At 44.5% G+C, this 18610-nt stretch overlaps 1 protein-coding gene across 1 annotated transcript; it reads left to right on the top strand.

Moving 5' to 3' along the window:
- Positions 1 to 625: 625 nt before the first annotated feature.
- On the top strand, positions 626 to 18280 carry LOC130124114 (cyclic AMP-responsive element-binding protein 3-like protein 3-A). Its single transcript, XM_056293526.1, has 10 exons — positions 626 to 802; positions 1644 to 1742; positions 2171 to 2456; positions 3196 to 3326; positions 4214 to 4324; positions 5756 to 5862; positions 13345 to 13413; positions 16809 to 16893; positions 17301 to 17394; positions 17539 to 18280. The coding sequence occupies exons 1-10, from the start codon at positions 782 to 784 to the stop codon at positions 17709 to 17711; spliced, it is 1176 nt and encodes a 391-aa protein (XP_056149501.1). The 5' UTR covers positions 626 to 781; the 3' UTR covers positions 17712 to 18280.
- The last annotated feature ends 330 nt before the right edge of the window (positions 18281 to 18610 follow it).

Raw genomic sequence — 18610 nt, 5'->3', positions numbered from 1 at the left:
TACTGCGCCATGAGTCGGCATCGCTAGCCGCTCCACTAAAGGGGGCGACCCCTGGCGATCGGCTAGAGCCTTTTCTTTTTTTTTTAACAGCGCTTACCCGCTCCCGGAACCGGAAGCTTGCCCTCGTATTTTGTTATTCCCGCGCTCCGACTTCTGAAGATCTGCACCCTTCCGGACACTTCCGGATCCCACCGCCTCCACCAATGTAACTAAACTCATTTCCGCCCGCAGCGGGATTCGATCCGGGGTTGTATTGCACCACGAGGTGACGTCACTAGCCGCTCCACTAAAGGGGGCGACCCCTGGCGAGCGGCCAGAGTGTTTTTTGTGGGTTACATGATTTTTTTTTCACCAGCTCGTGCAGCACTAGTTTCTAGTTTCTCTTGTTCCCTGAGTGGTCACGAGCATACCAAGGGAGGAGTGATCTCATTATTACGTCAGAGGAGGCTTAGTGACTTTACCTGTGACCAACTCACCTTATCTCCTCGTCAGCCTTTCTCTTTTGTCTCATTGGTCCCCGTACCTGGCTGCCAAAGATGCCATTGGACGGCGATGGAGGAGGATGAGAACAGAGGTGTAGTGATGTGGAATTTCAACTTTGTCCCTTCATAAAGATGCACATGCCTGAGCGCCAGCGCCAGAGAGAAAGAGAGAGGCAGAGAGAGAGAAAGACAGACGGAGAGACAGAGAGAGACAGAGACAGACCGGGCTGGTGTTGCATTACTAAAGCCTGTTGGATATTTTCATCAGATTTCATCAGCTCTTGCCGGATTTTGGAATAATGATGCAGATTTCAGATGAGGTAAAACACACGTGTCTATGGATCTACGGGTAACGCTAGCAGATAAACTGTTTTGATACATTGTTGCAAAACTTTATGGTGAAACAGCAGAGGTGTCTTTGATGCAGATGGTTTACCTTTTTGTAAAACTCCAGCAAGCAAAGACTGACATGAAGTTGCTTAATGCAAGGCCTAAATTAGGGGTGTTCATTTTATTTATTACCCCAACACTAGGGCTGAACGATATTGGAAAAAAAATCAGCATTGTAATATTAAGTAATAACAATGAGTTACATAATTTCACCACACCCACTCACACACACCCACTCACACACACCCACTCACACACACACACACACACACACACACACACACACACACACACACACACACACACACACACACACACACACACATAATGCAAAGCTCCATTTGGAAAAAAATGACCAGTTTAGCAAATGCATAGGGTGAGTTTAAGAGAGGGAAATGAGGCAAGAAGTCCAACAAGTCCCTAAATCAGACTAAATTATAATATTTCTCAGGTGCACGATGAATATTTTCCTTCAAGAGAAATTGTAAAAAGTGGACCCTGCTAGATTTCAAATTCTACTAAGCAGTGAGAGTATTAGCCTAACATGACTGATGGGCCCAATCTGCCTTCCATTGCACCCACTGCACTGTGACTACGGCACAGCTATTTTGTGATGTTGATGTATCGTTCAGACCTACTACCAAACGCTGTATGTGTCATGTTCTACGCTTTGGGCGAGATGACATGACGCTGGAAAGTCAGCTCCTTCCCTGTCAGCGATAGCGTGGTTCAGTAGAACGACCTCTCTAATCAGAAACCTCTTTATCACAGATACACGATGGAATAGAGTTCTTCGACCTCCTGGTTAACAGCACAAATGAAGCCGCGGACAGCCACGGTGACCAGCCCTGGACCATCACGATATACGACGTGAGTATCGTCATCATTCTGCAGTCTGCGCGTGAATTTATCCATCAGGATCCCTCGGTGGAAAACGTAATCCTCCGTTTATTAGAGCTCAAGCTCAGCTTTAGCAAAGCATCGCCACTTCAGCTTTATTGAGCCGGATTGCGTCAGTGTGTAAATCTGTCCGTAGCGTATATGTTTTTGATGTGGACGATGTGTCTGCGTGCAGGATATATTAGGATTGACCTTGTGCTTAGATGTGCTGTTTCTTTGTCTTCCTCTGCATCTGCATCCCTGAACACTTTAACTTGTGAGGTAAGGTGCCGGGGTCGAATGGCCGCAAGGGTTTGCGCCTGACTATATGGGAATGTCCGGACTTAAAATTCCTTACCGGCTTGTGAGTGTGTGTGCGTCAGCATATTTATGTGTATGCACCTCTGTCTCCAACTCAGAGCCTAAATCCAGAGGGAGGTGGTGCTGATGATTTTCTGGACAACCTGTTGGGGGGGAGCGACTCATCATCCGTCCCAGCGTCCCCACTTTGGTCTCCTTCTGCCAGTGACAGCGGCTTGAGCGAGGATCCCCTGTCGGATCATCCAGTAAGCCCTCATCCGCCTCCCAGTTCACCTTTCCCAGCCTTCCACTGCCGGTCTCACCCCCAGACCTATCCAACGGCCGGCCATGCTGCTGGAGAGCCTGCACTAAGTGACATGGCGCCTGACATCTCCATTGATTTAGGTAAAAGACACAGCGCCGCTGGGGTTATGCGGGAAAACTGTGATGTGAAATGCGTAACATTGAACCCTGGTCGTACTACACCGTGCAAGGGAACTCCCCAGAACCCGGGAGCTGTGGAGTGTGTTGTTGTGTGTTGAAGACAAATTGTGTATCTGCCTTTGTCTGTATTGATGAGGTGCAGCGGTGGCAACCACGGTAATTAACGGCCTCGAGTGGAAGGGCATGGAGATGTCAAGCACAGTGCAGCCAGAAAGGGAAGGAAGACCCTGCTGGTAGATTTATGCATCTACGCTTTCAGATGCAGAGTAATGAAAGGCTACTTAAGAGACATCTGACTAAAAAAAAAAAATATTCAGGGATGCTTTCCATTTTCCGATGATAAAAAAAAAACATGGTCCCATTTTCTTTTTCCTTTCAAGGAAAGTGTCTCCCGGAGGAGGTCGTTTTGAATAAAAGTCCCTCTCAAATTGCAGGTGCTTGAGCCCTCAGCACTCAGGATACCTAAACCTTGACGTGTAAACAAGGTGTAATGAAAATGTAATATTTTTGACAAAGAGCCACATGGGATGTGCATTTAATGGAGCATAAAAGCCCCGCAGAGTGTAGTTGTCTGATCCATGAGCAGGAAGCTGTTTTGGTTCAGGCAGTACTTGGGAGGGCTCATGTGATTTTGTGAGAAACTTTGGGATCATCGGCTTTTGTCCAGTGGCACTCATTTTTTTTACATTTTTTTTTTTAGGTTGGGACTCTAACGACCACCAAGAGAAACTTGGGATAGCCTACTACCTCTCCACCAACCCCACCTCTCCGCTGTCATCCTGTCACGCGCTCACAATCAAGGATCTTTTGTTATGCAATCTTGGGAAAAAGGTAAAGAGAAGGAGAGAGAGAGAGAGAGAGAGAGAGAGAGAGAGAGATCCAACAGCGACTCTACTTTCTGCACAGACTAGAGAGAGAGAGAGAGAGAGAGAGAGCTAGAGAGAGAGCGAGCTAGAGAGAGAGCTAGAGAGAGAGATAGAGAGAGAGATCTGACAGCAGCTCTACTTTCTGCACAGACTAGAGAGAGAGAGAGCAAGCTAGAGAGAGAGCTAGAGAGAGAGAGAGAGAGAGAGAGAGAGAGAGAGAGAGAGAGAGAGATCTGACAGCAGCTCTACTTTCTGCACAGACTCGGGGTGTTTGGGGTTGGACAGAGGCTAATGATGTTATGTTATCACGCTGTGCTAGAGAGTATATTACGTAAGGAATTTCAGTTTGGTTCGATAACATATCAGTTAAATTAGAATCACAAATGTCCAGACTGGTCCGCACAGCGATGAAAGTGACGGGGTGCGGGAGCATCCCTCCCTCCTCGTGCTCTCTGAGCAGACTATGGCTAAACAGGCTAGGAACATTATTGCTGACCCCTCTAATGTCCTGAATTCAGAATACGATCTGCTGCCATCAGGTAGATGCTGCAGGGTTCCAATTAAATACAGGAAAAGATACCTAAACAGGTATAACATGTCTTTCATCCCTCTATCAGTGAATCTGCTGAACTCGGGTCATTAGGAGAGTGTGAAATGAGAGGCGGTGTTGCACGTCTTTCAATGCACTTTCTGTCTGCACTCGTCTCTGCTATGCACTTTCTGTCTGTTCCTGTGCTGTAATGTATATTTTTATGTGGCAGCCTTTGCATGTCCAAAACAAATTTCCCCAGGGAGAAATAAAGTAATCTCCAATCTTGATATTCTCTCCATCTATATTCTGTCCATCAAAAGGCACAGCGGAACTCCCAGCATTCCCTGCAGGAGCTCGTACTTAATGAGGATGAGAAGAAGCTGCTAGCTAAGGAAGGGGTCAACCTGCCAACCAAACTGCCCCTGTCCAAGGTACCTGGAAAATGGCCGACTTTAGAGTACACGCCACACTAACACGGACAAATGTGAAAACGGCGGTTTCGTGGTGAGAACGGGTAGGAGGTTTTCAGTTCGCCGTCCATGTGTAGAAGTCTCTTCTGCTGGGGATGCACAGGCCATTTGAGTCAGCAGCATGACCTGAAATCACATGGCAATCATACGTCAGCCTTTTCATAAACCTCCATTTTTGGCGTTTGACACGAGACCGGCATTTTCAGATTTGGAGAGCCTTTTCGAAAAGCTTCGTTTTTGATGGTCGAAAATGTCGATTTAGTGTGAATGGAATACAGAACGGAGAGAAAAAGATGCATTTTTGAATTTGTCTGTGATAGTGTGGATGTACTCTTATCTAGGGCTGCCACTGTTACAACTCCTCTATACAATATTGTATCACCACACACACACACACACACACACACACACACACACACACGTTTGTTTTTCTGTACTTGTGAGGACCCTCTTTGACTACATTCATTTCCAAACTATCCCTAACCTCAACCATCTGAACTACATGCACACTTTAACCGTTATACCCTAACTTTAATCTGATCCTAATTATAACTTTAACCTTAAAGGGACAGTTTACCCCAAAATCAAAAATACATGTCTTTCCTCTTACCTATAGTGTTGTTTATCTATCTAGATCGTTTTGGTGTGAGTCGCCCAGTTTTGGAGGTATTGGCTGTAGAGATGTCTGCTTTTTCTTAAATACAGTGGAACTGGATGGCACTCGGCTTGTGTTGCTCAAAGCATAAAAAAAAAGTTCATTTGAAAAACTCAACAGCAATGTGTTTTTCCAGAAATCATGACTGGTTACTCAAGATAATCCACAGACCTTGTTGTGAGCAGTTTCATGTAGGTGTAGTTTGGTCTAAGAAAATTATTTTGAGTAACTGGGTCGTGATTTCTGGAACGAGACATTGCCGTCAAGTTTTTCAAATGTATTTTTTTGGCGCTCTGAGCAACACAAGCCGAGTGCCATCCTGTCCCATTGTATTTGAGAGAAGGCCGACTATGGCCGATAGCTCCAAAACTCAGCGACTCGCACCCGAAAATGATCTGGACGGATAAATGGCACTACAGGTAAGAGGAAAAACATGCGTTTATGATTTTGGGACGCACTGTCCCTTTAACCTCAAACCCAAATCCAAACCCTAAAATGGACACTTTAAGAAATAACGACTGGCCAAAAAGTCCTCACTATACAAAAACGTCTTCACTTTTACGGTTAAAAACTCAAATTGGTCCTCACAAATATAGCTGAACAAGAACACACACACACATACACACACGTGTACAGAATCAGTATGCCCAGCTCTTTTCGGTTATTCAGTTAATCCCCCCGGCCTTTATTCTGTCTTCCTATTTCCTCCTGTGTTTACATTTCACCTCCTGGGTAAGTCTGAGGAGAGAGTTCTGAAGAAGATCCGCCGAAAGATCCGCAACAAGCACTCGGCTCAGGAAAGTCGCAAGAAGAAACGGGAATACGTTGACAGCCTCGAGGGACGGTAAGGAGCCAGCTTAACTTTTTACTCTCACCCAACATGAATTTAGCTCCAAATGCAACACAACCATCTCATCTTAAAACAATGTAGAAACCTACTAGTGCTCGTAGCACAGGACAGGGGTGTGGTTGGTTGGGATCAGATTGTCTGTCTGATAAACAGGTGCAGTACACTTTATGTGTGACGTGTCTCTGAACAAAGGAACTGGACATGTTTCATAAATAAAATTATTGTTATTATTATTATTATTTTGGATTGGTCCCCTATAGCAAAGTTCATCTAGCGGGGGTGCATTAGTGGTTGATTTCATCATGTTCCCACAAACCTGTTGAGATTTTATCCATCATCAATGTCTCACTTTGAAATGAAGTCATATATTTCAGTTTTTCACTGAAAAACATTTTCTAAGTATGCAGCTACACTTTAAGCTATTGATGTTGTGTCATTTGGTAAAGGCCTTTTGCCATATCCACTCACTAGCCTGCACTTTTTCTTCTTCTTCAAACTTGTCCTTTGTGCTCCATCCACCTCAGCTGCACCAAAGTTGCTAAGGGATAGTAGTGCTATAGATGTAGCACTTAGTCAAAAAACCTCTAAAGCATGGTGTGAATTTCCCAAAGAAGGAATTCCGGATCCAACCCTGTTTCAGTCCAATGTAGAAATGCATGGGGGTGTAAAATAATTGCCTTTAACTATGTTCAGTGCAAATATTTACTCTTGTCACTTTTGAGGATTGTTCTCCTATGCATGTCTAGATTGGCTGAGGTGGATTTTGGTTGGTTTTGAAGCTGCATTAAGAAATTGCTAGCAATCGTTAGTTTAGCATAGGCTGTGTTTGCCCCTGGCGTCTATCGGCAGCACATGTGCGACACTGCTAGTGATCCCTCTCATGGCCCAGTGATGCACAATAGTTGTTTGCAAGATAATTCTTAAAAATTCCCTGACATGGGCGCCCGGGTAGCGTAGGGGTCTATTCCGTTGCCTACCAACACGCGATCGCCAGGTCGAATCCCCGTGTTACCTCCAGCTTGGTCGGGCGCCACTACAGACACAGTTGGCCGTGTCTGCGGGTAGGAAGTCGGATGTGGGTATTTGTCCTGGTCGCTGCACTAGCGCCTCCTCTGGTCAGTCAGGGCGCCCCCCAGATCGGCAGACAGGGTGGAGCAGCGACTGGGATGGCTCAAAAAGAGCAGGGTAATTGGCCAGATGCAATTGCGGAGAAAAAGGGGGAAAATTGAAAAGAAAAAAAAATTCTCTAACATGTTAAAATGTGTAAATTGCGAAATGTAATTTCTACTTAAATACGTATTACTCCATACATTTAAAAAGTAGAGCGACTGACAATCAGAATCCAAAAACACCATGTTTGCACAAATGTTCCCGGCATCTCCCAGAGGAGTAGACTCATTTGAGCACCTATGTGGGATATACTACTACTACTACTACTACTACTACTACTGCTGCTGCTGCTATTGCTACTACTACTACTTTTGGCTGCTCCTGTTAGCGGTCGCCACAGCGGATCATCCATTTCCATCTCTTCCTGTCCTCTGCATCTTCCTCTGTCATGCCAGCCACCTGCATGTCCTCTCTCACCACATCCATAAACTTCCTCTTTGACCTTCTTCTTTTCCTCTTCCCTGGCAGCTCCATATTCAGCATCCTTCTCCCAATATAAATGGTAGAATGGTAAAGGGACTGCATTTTATATAGCACTTTTCTAGTCTACCGAACACTCAAGGTGCTTTTTTACGATGTATGCCTCACATTCACACACATTCATACACTGATGAAGCCATAGAAACTCACCCACAGGTGGATCAGTGTAAAGCTCTGTCTTAATGAGATACCAGTGGCCTCTCCTGCTGGTGTACAATAGGCTGAATGTCACTGTCAATGGGGGCATTACATCAGCTTCATCCTAATCCAACATACAATATACTGGCCTAGCAGCATGAGCAGCTGATCAGTGACATCCCTATATAAATATATACATACATACAAGTTAGACTTCTTACAGAATTTAATTAGTATGCATATGCATGAGCTGTAACAGACAGGACACAACAATAGAGCATACCTACTCAAGCAAAACACACACATATACACACACATGCGAATACTAACCAAACATAGTCTGACCAAATCTATTTGTTTTTTGGGTTTTTAATAGTTGTGTGTTATGTTTAATGTAGGTTGGGTGTATGCTTCATTGATTCAGTTTCTGCATTTACTCCTGCTTATATTCTTATATTTACATTGCTTTATGTTACCTATGTTTATGTAAGGTCACCCATAATCTCTCCTCCGCACATGTCCAAGCCATCTCGATCTTGCCTCTCTTGCTTTGCCTCCAACCCGTCCAACCCTGAGCTGTCCCTCTAATATACCCGTTCCCAATCTTGTCCTTGTTCGTCACTCCCAGTGAAAATCTTAGCATCTTCAACTCTGCCACCTCCAGCTCCACCTCCTGTCTTTTCGTCAGTGCCACCGTCTCCAAACCATATAACATAGCTGGTCTCACTATAAGTAAAAACATGTTGCGCAAGTAATTTCTAGAAATAAAGTTTAATATTCAAGGACAGGGTTGGCACGGTGGCGCAGTGGTTAGCACAGTCGCCTCACAGCAAGAGGGTTCTGGGTTCGAGCCCCGAGGTAGTCCAACCTTGGGGGTCGTCCCGAGTCGTCCTCTGTGTGGAGTTTGCATATTCTCCTCATGTCTGCGTGGGTTTCCTCTGGGTGCTCCGGTTTATGTGATGGCCTGGAGGCCTGTCCAGGGTGTCTCCCCGCCGGCCGCCCAATGACTGCTGGGAAAGGCTCCAGCGTCCCCGTGACCCTGAGAGCAGGATAAGCGGTTCTGATAATGACTGGATGGATTCAAGGGCAGTTGATCAAATTACACACTGGTTTTAACAGTCACCTGCCCTTGAAATAGCAGCATGGTTTTCAGACTGTACTGTGCTAGAATGGGAGGCGGTTGCTAGGTGACAAGGCACCACTGTCGCTACTGGCATCATATTATCTCTGTTACACAGCCTTTGATTTGCTGTATCCATCACAGTTCAACTTTAATCCAAGATCTGTGTCTTTTTGCGAGATATTAAACCTTCCTTGATGTGTTTGGTTGACTGACTCGGCTTTTCCCTCTCCAAAGGAGCAGTTTGATCTAGTGCCCTTTTTGTCGGACATCCTGTGAACTTAAGCATTATTGAAGAGATTCATTTTCTTGATCGTGTTTGATATTGTAAGTTAGCTTATGTAAGCCGACCTTTAATGTCAAACCCGATCAGGAAGGTTGATCCCTGTGATTTCTGGGAGTACCTGGTTTAGCGTTACACCTCCGTGGCACATAAGTGAATACCACTGCGAAGACTATGAGGATTAACAGTGAAAAATAATAATATCTGCTGGCCATTATTTAACAGTATCCCAGCAATTCTTTACTGTGGATGTAGCGGCATAATTTGAAATAAAGAGCTCATTTCTATTTATGTGACAGTTGAATAAATGCTTCTTTTTTTAGGGCTAACCACTCGTTTATATCTGAGTTGCATGTTCTGCTTTTTGAGGTAATTTTCTTCTTCGTCTGTACAAACTTTAGCTTTTAACTTTCAGTTCTTCTTTGCCTTTAATTCTTTCTATTAACTTTTAATTCGATACAGGATCGCAGAGGTGAATTTGTAATTTGTGATATTGGGCTACGCAAATACAATTGACTTGTCTAAACCCAGCCACTGAGGATGCACAAGCCAGTGCATTCTTAGTGCCGGTCCCGTGCCCGGATAATTGGGGAGGTTTGGTGTGGCCGCGACAGGATGGCAGTCACGTCAAACCAGAGAAATGATGGACAGTCTGGGGTGCCTCCATTTGTTGCTCTTTCTCTTTCTGTAGTACTCACGACATCTTCACTCCTCCCTCGAAATGTTCCTGTCTGTCACGCCGCAGGGCTGCAGTCAGCGTGCCTCGCTGGAGGAGCAAGCTGTCTTCCTCCAAGTGAGAGAGCGACCTGTTCTTACAAGGCAGAGACAGAGCCTAAATGCACACATGCTACTGGTCACTAAAAGCCTTTCAACGAAGCAAGAAAAGCATGGAGTGCGTGAGAGAGAGAGAGAGAGAGAGAGAGAGAGAGAGAGAGAGAGAGAGAGAGAGAGAGAGAGAGAGAGAGAGAGAGAGAGAGAGAGAGAGAGAGAGAGAGAGAGAGAGAGAGAAGGAGAGGGAGAGAGAGAGAGAGAGAAGGAGAGGGAGAGAGAGAGAGAGAAGGAGAGGGAGAGAGAAGGAGAGGGAGATGCATAGATAACACAGATGAGTTTCAGACCAGCACTGCTAACCAACCACAGATTAGAGTAAACCACATCACCAAACAATGCAACAACTCATATTTGGAACACTGGGACATAGAAACCAAATTACAACACAAATGAGAACGTTACCGGGCCCTAAAAAGAGAACACAAATTGGCCGCCTATCTCTCCGCTGTCAGAGACGGTAAACAGAGACACATCCTTACCAACTACAGGCTCAGTCACCACAGTCTAGCCGTGGAAAAGGTCAGACACACAAAACATCTTGGCTACCAGAAAAGCAAAGACTATGTGGTCACTGTACGGCAGGTGAGGTCGAGACGGAGATGCACTTCCTGCTAAATTGTGAGAAATTCCAGAACACGAGAGAAAAATACCAGGAGAAATTTGAAAACCAGATTCCAAATTTTCTCCCCCTGGATGAGAAAGAACAATGGCCACTTGTTTTAGGAGAGGGCCGAAGGTCACACCTTGCGGCACAGTATGTGTCAGAATGCCATGGCCTGAGGGTCAGTGAGTGACCAAAACACTGTCAGTTACTGTCAGTTGCTGTTCAAGTGCTGTTCTATGTTTCCGCCAGTTCTATCTATTCTTTTTTCCATTTGTTGTTGTTTTGTTTGGTGCTCTGTTGACCTGTTTTGCTGTCACCTGCTTTGGCACCATTGTAATTAATGCAGTCATGCCAATAAAGCATCATTGAATTGAATTGAATTGAATTGACAGACAGACAGACAGACAGACAGATAGAGAGACCCTCTGATTAACCTTGGACTCACATTACTATGGCTGGTGTTTCAGAGACCCAGTCTGATTCTTTAGCATCGTTTTCTCAGTGGCGTTTTCCTTCGGGGGCAGGTCCTCCTTCAGTCATGCAAAGAATAATTACTACAAGGTAAAACTTTGTGCGCACAATTATCCGCTACCATGTCTCATTGATAAATGTGATATTGTTGATATGTGTGCCTGTTGTTATCAAGTTGTGGTTTATGATACCAGGGGGCCTACAGACACGTGCACACAGTCTGCATGCATGGATACTTTTACCTTGACCCGATTGTCTCTTCGGCCTTTTGTTGCCCCCGATAGCTCTTTTGTCAACCTTTAATTGTAAAATGGGAGAAAAAAAAAATCCCTAAATGCAGAAGCGAGATCTGCTGATTTAGCCTAAGAACTTGGTTTATCTGTCTGACCTGGTTTCTTAACCCCTTTTCTTGTACCTGCATCTTTTGCACTGAATCAAACACTTCTAAGATGGACAAACTTAACAAACAAATCATGTGTGAATAAATAATTTCCTAGCGCAGTATGAATCAAGTCTCAAAGGGTGCACTGAGTGATCCGTGTTAAATCATACATACTGCATATGCTGACTTGTCATGTGTTGCTGCATATGGATGGAGTGAAATCCAGGCCACATTCTGCATGTGAAAGGAAAAAGTGTTGTAGCACCGAAACTCAGTTTTAAAAGGCTGAAACTTAGTTTGGAATCTCTGCAGGAGTGAATTTGTATTCGTGTGTTAGATTCTGCATCCATAGGGACGTTTTGCAAATGAAAATATGCAAGACTGCAACACCCTTTTCATGGCAGTTCACCATCACAGTTACATAGTAACAGGTGGCCGTTCCGGATCTGGACCTTCAGTGTGGTGGGTCAGTTGAAAAGATAGTCAGATCCAAATGGCAAACTGACCACCTATCTCCCTCCTGAGCTATTGGGCAACATTTCTGTTGTATCCGTCTCACACTAGTGACATGGTTGTTACTTTTGATACAAAAAAAAAATCACCATCCATCCATCCATTATCCAAACCGACAGTACAAGCCTGTTTCTTGCCATAAGCAATCATCAGCAGTCAATAAAGCTACTCGGGAAAGGACATGCCACTTACTGCCTCGTCATGCACATCACGTGCACGACGTCCAGTGGGGAAGGGAGAGGTGCGACATTCAAAAACACGTGATCGCTAACGGTCAAATGGGGGGGGGGGGGGTTCATATTTGTCTATTGGCATGATTTATTTATAATTACAAAATAGGGGCTTTGTGTGCTTATATCTGTCTGCAACTGCTGGCCAATTCATTGCTGTTATTCAATGTGGGCATTTCTGGTTTGCAAATGATAAAATATTTTTCAGTTAGACATCGATTGCACATTTTTACTACTGGTTGAATATGCTTTTTTCTTTGAGAGGATATATATATATACACATATATATACATAAGACTTCGTTAAAAGAAACAGTCAGCGGTAGGGAAAGTGCTCAACAAATAAGGAGCAAAACAATCTTCTTTTTTTTTAACCATTGTTATGGCGCCCCCTACGTGTAGCGCCCCTATGTGCTGCGTATATGTGGCATAACCCTTTTTGCACCTCTGCAAACACCTGGCTGGGCCGCTGGTAAAGGCAAAAAAGGCATTTTTTCACATTTAAGTTTTCAGGATAGTAATTTAAACTGATTGATTAGTGAAACAAGGGCTGAGACAATTCCAAAGCCAAACAAAGAAAAAGAGTTTTTAATGTATTTTAAATTCTGGTTATGTTCCAATTCTATGCAACAGTGAAGTAAAACTTAAAAAGGATCCCCCATTACATTGGGTGATGAACGCTGTAAAAGAGACCGCAATCTATAATCTCATTTAACAATAATTTCACAAGCCGTCTAGTATAGGCTACAGGCTGATAATTCAAGCTGCAGCAGATTTGCTGCGTAATAATAGCAAGCAAAACAAATCAGCAGCATGCAGGGTGTGCTGACAAGCTTTCATTATCAGTCACCATTGTGCTCAGTTAGAGCGTCATAATAGAGACGTGACTCACAGAGACTAACAGAGGCGCAGGTAGGAAGATTTTAAAAGGACAACAAAATGGGGTGCTGGATAACAATCAGCCTGACAGACACTGACAGGGAGGACAAAAATGAGTAGAGACAAAGTAGTGCAGTAACCAAGTGGAGCGTCGTTTGATGTCTCCTTTCTTTCTCTCTCTCTCTCTCTCTCTCTCTCTCTCTCTCTCTCTCTCTCTCTCTCTCTCTCTCTCTCTCTCTCTCTCTCTCTCTCTCTCTCTCTCTCTCTCTCTCTCTCTCTCTCTCTCTCTCTCTCTCTCTCTCTCTCTCTCTCTCTCTCTCTCCTTCCCACCATCCCTATCCTTATCTCTTTTTATCTACTTGTCTCTTTCTGTTGACAGGATGGCTGCCTGTAGTGCACACAATCTGGAGTTGCAGAGGAAGGTCCACCAGTTGGAACAAACCAACAAGTAAGCGTTCTCATTATCCAGCCATTCATTATCTGAACTGCTTATCCCAGTGTTTCTCAACCCAGTCCTCAAGGAACCCCTATCCTGCATATTTTCTTTGCAACCCTGAATAGGTACCTGTTTGTAGTTATTCAACCAATCAGCAATGAATTTTGTCAGACGTTGCACACCTTGCATAATTAAGTGCTGCGAGATGATTGGTCGAGTAAGTACAAGCAGGGCTACCTATGCAGGGTTACAATGAAAATCTGCAGGATAGGGGTTCCTTGAGGACTGGGTTGAGAAACACTGGCTTATCCTGTTCTCAGGATCGCAGGGATGCTGGAGCCTATTCCAGCAGTCACTGGGCGGCAGGCGGGGAGACACCCAGGACAGGCCGCCAGGCCGCCACAGAAAATATAACTCAGTACCAAATATTCTGTTTATGTAGAAACAGTATAGTCCCATCAGTGTCATTTCTTTGACCACGGCAACTTTTTCAAGGATTAGATGCTGCATATTTGGGGGTGTCCGGGTAGCGTGGCGGTCTATTCCGTTGCCTACCACCATGAGGATCGCCAGTTCGAATCCCCATGTTACCTCCAGTTTGGTCAGGCGTCCCTGCAGACACAATTGGCTGTGTCTACAGGTGGGAAGCTGGATGTGGGTATGTGTCCTGGTCGCTGCACTAACGCCTCCTCTGGTCGGTTGGGGCGGAGCACCTGTTCAAGGGGGAGGGGGAACCGGGGCAAATAGCGTGATCCTCCCACGTGCTACGTCCCCCTGGTGAAACTCCTCACTGTCAGGTGAAAAGAAGCGGCTGGCAACTCCACATGTAAGGGAGGAGGCATGTGGTAGTCTGCAGCCCTCCGCGGATCAGCAGAAGGTTTGGAGCAACGATCGGGACGGCTCGGGAAGAGTGGGACAATTGGCCAAGTACAATTGGGGAGAAAAAGGGGGGGGGGAAGAAAAATATGCTGAATATTTATTTCTCTCCTGATAAACAGCCATAAATATGAGGCAAAATTTCTCTATGAAACTGCAACAAAATGTACTCTGAAATAATCTATCAGCTTCTCCCCAGTTGGTGCTGAAAACTTCTTCGATTTTTTTCAATAGCAAGGTTGAATTTACTAGAAATAAAATAACCAATACAACCTCTATCAGAATAACTGAGCCTCTGGCAGAGAGGTCCCTTGGTGGGACAGATTTGTACTCTTGCAGTTCAAAACCATCCAACTGAAATTTTTTTCAAAGCTGGCGATGGCTGGTAAACTCACTCTATGGCCTCCTCCCTTGTCACATTTTGGCCGAATCTGGGAAGCACACCACGTGCAAGCATCCAAAACCTCCAGATGACCGCTGCAAAAATGTAGACTAAAATGAGATAGTTTGACCATATTAAATCCACGCTAACCTCGCTTCACAGGCTCCATATTCATGTTAGGTCTGACATTTAAGTGCCCCTGCTAACCTTTAAATTACAACACGGTCTTGCTCTGTCCTATCAGTCAGAACTTATCAAGCCTTGGGTATCTTCTTGCTCCTTCCAGTCTTAATTAGGCATAGTAGGTGTCCTTTCTGTCCCAGGAGCCAAAAGGAATCAGCAGAGCATCCCTTCCGCACACCTCTTCCTGCTGACATAAAAAAGACTGATTCTGTAGTCCCCTTCAGATCTGAGTTAAAACTCTATTTATTATCATTATCATTTGACAAGCAGTTACCTCGTATTTGATCAGCTTTGTTGATCTTTAACCCTAATAATTCCTCCCCAGGAGGTTCACAGCCTCAGTTTAAGCTTTGGTTAGCCCTTCTATTTAGCGCTAAACTCTGGGTCCTACCGAGGGTCTTGGGATACAAAGGTTTCATTTATTGTATCCACTAGTTTTTCAGTGTGGGAATGTAAAGCCCTTTGAGACGGTAGCTTGGATGTAGGGCTAAACAAATAAACCTGATTATTATGAACATTATCTTAAAACACATATTGTTAAACATCCCAAATGCACCACATGTTCACACATTGGCCCCTAATATTTAAACACCCCAGCTTTTGGCTTGGCAGCTATCTCTGTGCTATTTTTACTCACTTTGAAAGATTTTTTTTGCCCCCCTCCCCTCTCTGAAAGTTTTTTTTGCTCCCCTCCCCTCCCCTCTCCTCTCCTCTCCTCTCCTCTCCTCTCCTCTCCTCTCCTCTCCTCTCCTCTCCTCTCCTCTCCTCTCCTCTCCTCTCCTCTCCTCTCCTCTCCCCTCCCCTCTCCCCTCTCCCCACTCCCCAATTGTACCTGGCCAATTATCCCACTCTTCCGAGCCATGCTGATCATTGCTCTACCCCCTCTGCCGATCCGGGGAGGGCTGCAGACTACCACATGCTTCCTCCGATACATGTGGAGTTGCCAGCCGCTTCTTTTCACCTGACAATGAGGAGTTTTGCCAGAGGGATGTAGCATGTGGGAGGATCACGCTATTCCCTCCAGTCCCCCCCCCCTGAACAGGCGCCCCGACTGACCAGAGAGTGCTAGTGCAGTGACCAGGACACATACCCACATCCGGCTTTCCACCCACAGACATGGCCAATTGTGTCTGTAGGGATGCCTGACCAAGCCAGAGGTAACATGGAGATTTGAACTGGCGATCCCCGTGTTGGTAGGCAATGGAATAGACCGCTATGCTACCTGGACGCCCGCTGTGGTGGAACTTTGACTAAGAATTGTCCTCATGGTTGTCAACATAATTACACAGTTTCAGAAAACCAACCTGCTTTTGGTACTAAATTACGTAATTTCTACCCTAATTTAATTGGACATTCAGTGAATTACCATCATCAATCTGTCGTTTGGTCTGTTTCCAATAGTTGCTTAGCAACACCATGCAAGATAGCGAACTAGCTAGTAATTAATAATAATAACAACAATATTAATAAAAACTTTATTTATATAGGACTTTTCCAAACAAAGTTAAAAAGTGATTTACAAGACAAAATAAAAAAAAAACCCTGATAAGACAAGCAATGATAAAAAACAAAGAGTCCTGTGAACAGCAACCCTCAACCTCCTGAGAATTGGCTGTGCTCAGAGAGGAAGCACAAAAACAGTGATAACAACTCAAATAATACATCTGAAGTGAAATAAATGATATGCTCAACGTTAAAAAAAAAACCAACGTGTCCTGCTCCTCCTGTGTTCTTTCATGTCCTCATACCACACTTTCCCTCGTTGTGGCTTGGTGATACAATGTGAAACAAAGTGTCAGAATAGATCTGGCCATGTGAGACTCAACCATCAGCAATTTTGTCATATTCAACAATGATCACAGCATGTGCAAAGTGATGATGTGCATTATAAGGACCCTGTGGATTCTTATTTAAAAACTCTAAAAATATTACTGAGCCTCCCATCTGCCTTTCTCTGGTATTGCAGTTCGCTGTTGGAGCAGCTGAGCAGGCTTCAGGCTCGCCTTCCTCACAGCTCCAGCAAAACGACACAGAAGGGGACCTGCATCCTGGTAAGGCATAGAAACCTGATATCACACTTCGCCTTTGGGAATATGCTCAAACAGCATAACATCTGTGACAATCAATCATAGATACAATTGGTTTGTTATGGACACATGCCATTTGGGCTCAAGGCCATCATTAAAAACAAACTTTGCCTCGTTATTCTCTTTGTTGTGCCTGTGGCTGACTCATACAGCCTTCAACTATGTAGCAGAATCCACTGAAGTATTTGAAGAAAATAAAAAAAAAAATGTATTCAGCAGCAAAATGTGCAAAACCCTGTGTACACTAACTTTTTCAACATGTTTTTATCCTTCCCCTGTGTTTCTTGCCTCCTGATTGACCCTGTTCTTTCATCTACATTGCCTCTATGATTAAAATTTGCTTGTCTTGCTCGGTCTGTTTTTATCTTCAGGTGCTGCTGCTTTCCTTCTCTCTCATCCTTTCTCCCACCCTTCAACCGCACCCCAACAGTCTCCTCAGTCAAGAAGAATATGCCGAAGCCAAAGGTCTGTATACACATTTGCATACATACAGATCTGCGGGTGTATGTGCACTCGCTTGACATACACAGCCCAGTTGTGCACATGTGGACATAAACATGAACACAAATTTAATATAAATCCTCCCAATTGCTTCTCTAACCCTCTCAGTGCCGTCCCGTCTCATGCATTCGGTGGTGGAACCGGAGGAGGTCACCCCATCAGTCCTCTCAGTCTACAGGGGAATGGATGTCCTGTCTTGCCTAATAGAGAAGCTCTGGTCTGGGACAAAACTCGCTGACACAGACTTCCAGACCATCCACTATGAAGATCACAGCCGCTGAAAGAGTCACCGACCTTTTTGAGTTCCACTGGATGGAGAACGGAAGAAGACGGCTTTAAAGACTAGAGCACTTCCACAAGCATCAGCAACTAAGAGAAATATGGTTATAGTCATTACATTCAGCTGAGATGTCTGATCTCTTGTCAGCATCCGCTTTTTATGCTGTGTCTGGGCACAAAAAAGACTGAGATCTTTGGCACTGTTTCTCACTCCATCCATCTCCAAAAGTGCACTAGTTTGAAAACGGTACGAAGCCTTAACAAGGTTCAGGAGATTTGCAAAGCACTGATTGTTCAGATGCTGATTCTCTGGAATTAAACCATGAACAATGTTTAGCTGTCCAAATGGGATGGAGCTAATTCACATCAATTTGATTCTCCATATTACTGTTGAACAGTTGACCCGCTGGCTCCTAGTATAGGGTCACGTATCATATACAGATGTTGTGTTTTACTGACTCACTGTATGGTATAGGCCTATCTGTGGCTGCTGAAAATAAAGATACCTATCCATTGCTCTATTTTCTTATTCAATTTCCATATGCTGTCTGAAAACCTAATAAAGTATAAGTTAAAAGACAGCCCATGTCCTTTCATGTCCTTTCTCTGTCACCAAATGTCATACATTTGCACTTTTTTCAAGAAAAAGTTTCATATCAGATATAATATATTAATTTATTGCAGCAATACATCTAGACCTGTCTCACACTCACACCAACGTATTGCTCTGAGCTCAATGTCTACATTCTCACCTGTTAACTCCAGAGATCTGGAGGAAATAATTCCGGTCCCAAAGCCTTGCACCTGTTCTCTTGACTCCATCCCTACTAAACTGCTCAGCTCTGTCTCCCATTGCTAATAACTGACTTAGAAAACATTATTAATAGCTCCCTGCAGACCG

Source organism: Lampris incognitus, chromosome 14, assembly GCF_029633865.1.
Source record: "Lampris incognitus isolate fLamInc1 chromosome 14, fLamInc1.hap2, whole genome shotgun sequence".
Lineage (NCBI taxonomy): Eukaryota > Metazoa > Chordata > Actinopteri > Lampriformes > Lampridae > Lampris > Lampris incognitus.
The sequence above is the reverse complement of the archived record's forward strand: the minus strand, read 5'-3'. Positions and strand labels throughout refer to the sequence as shown.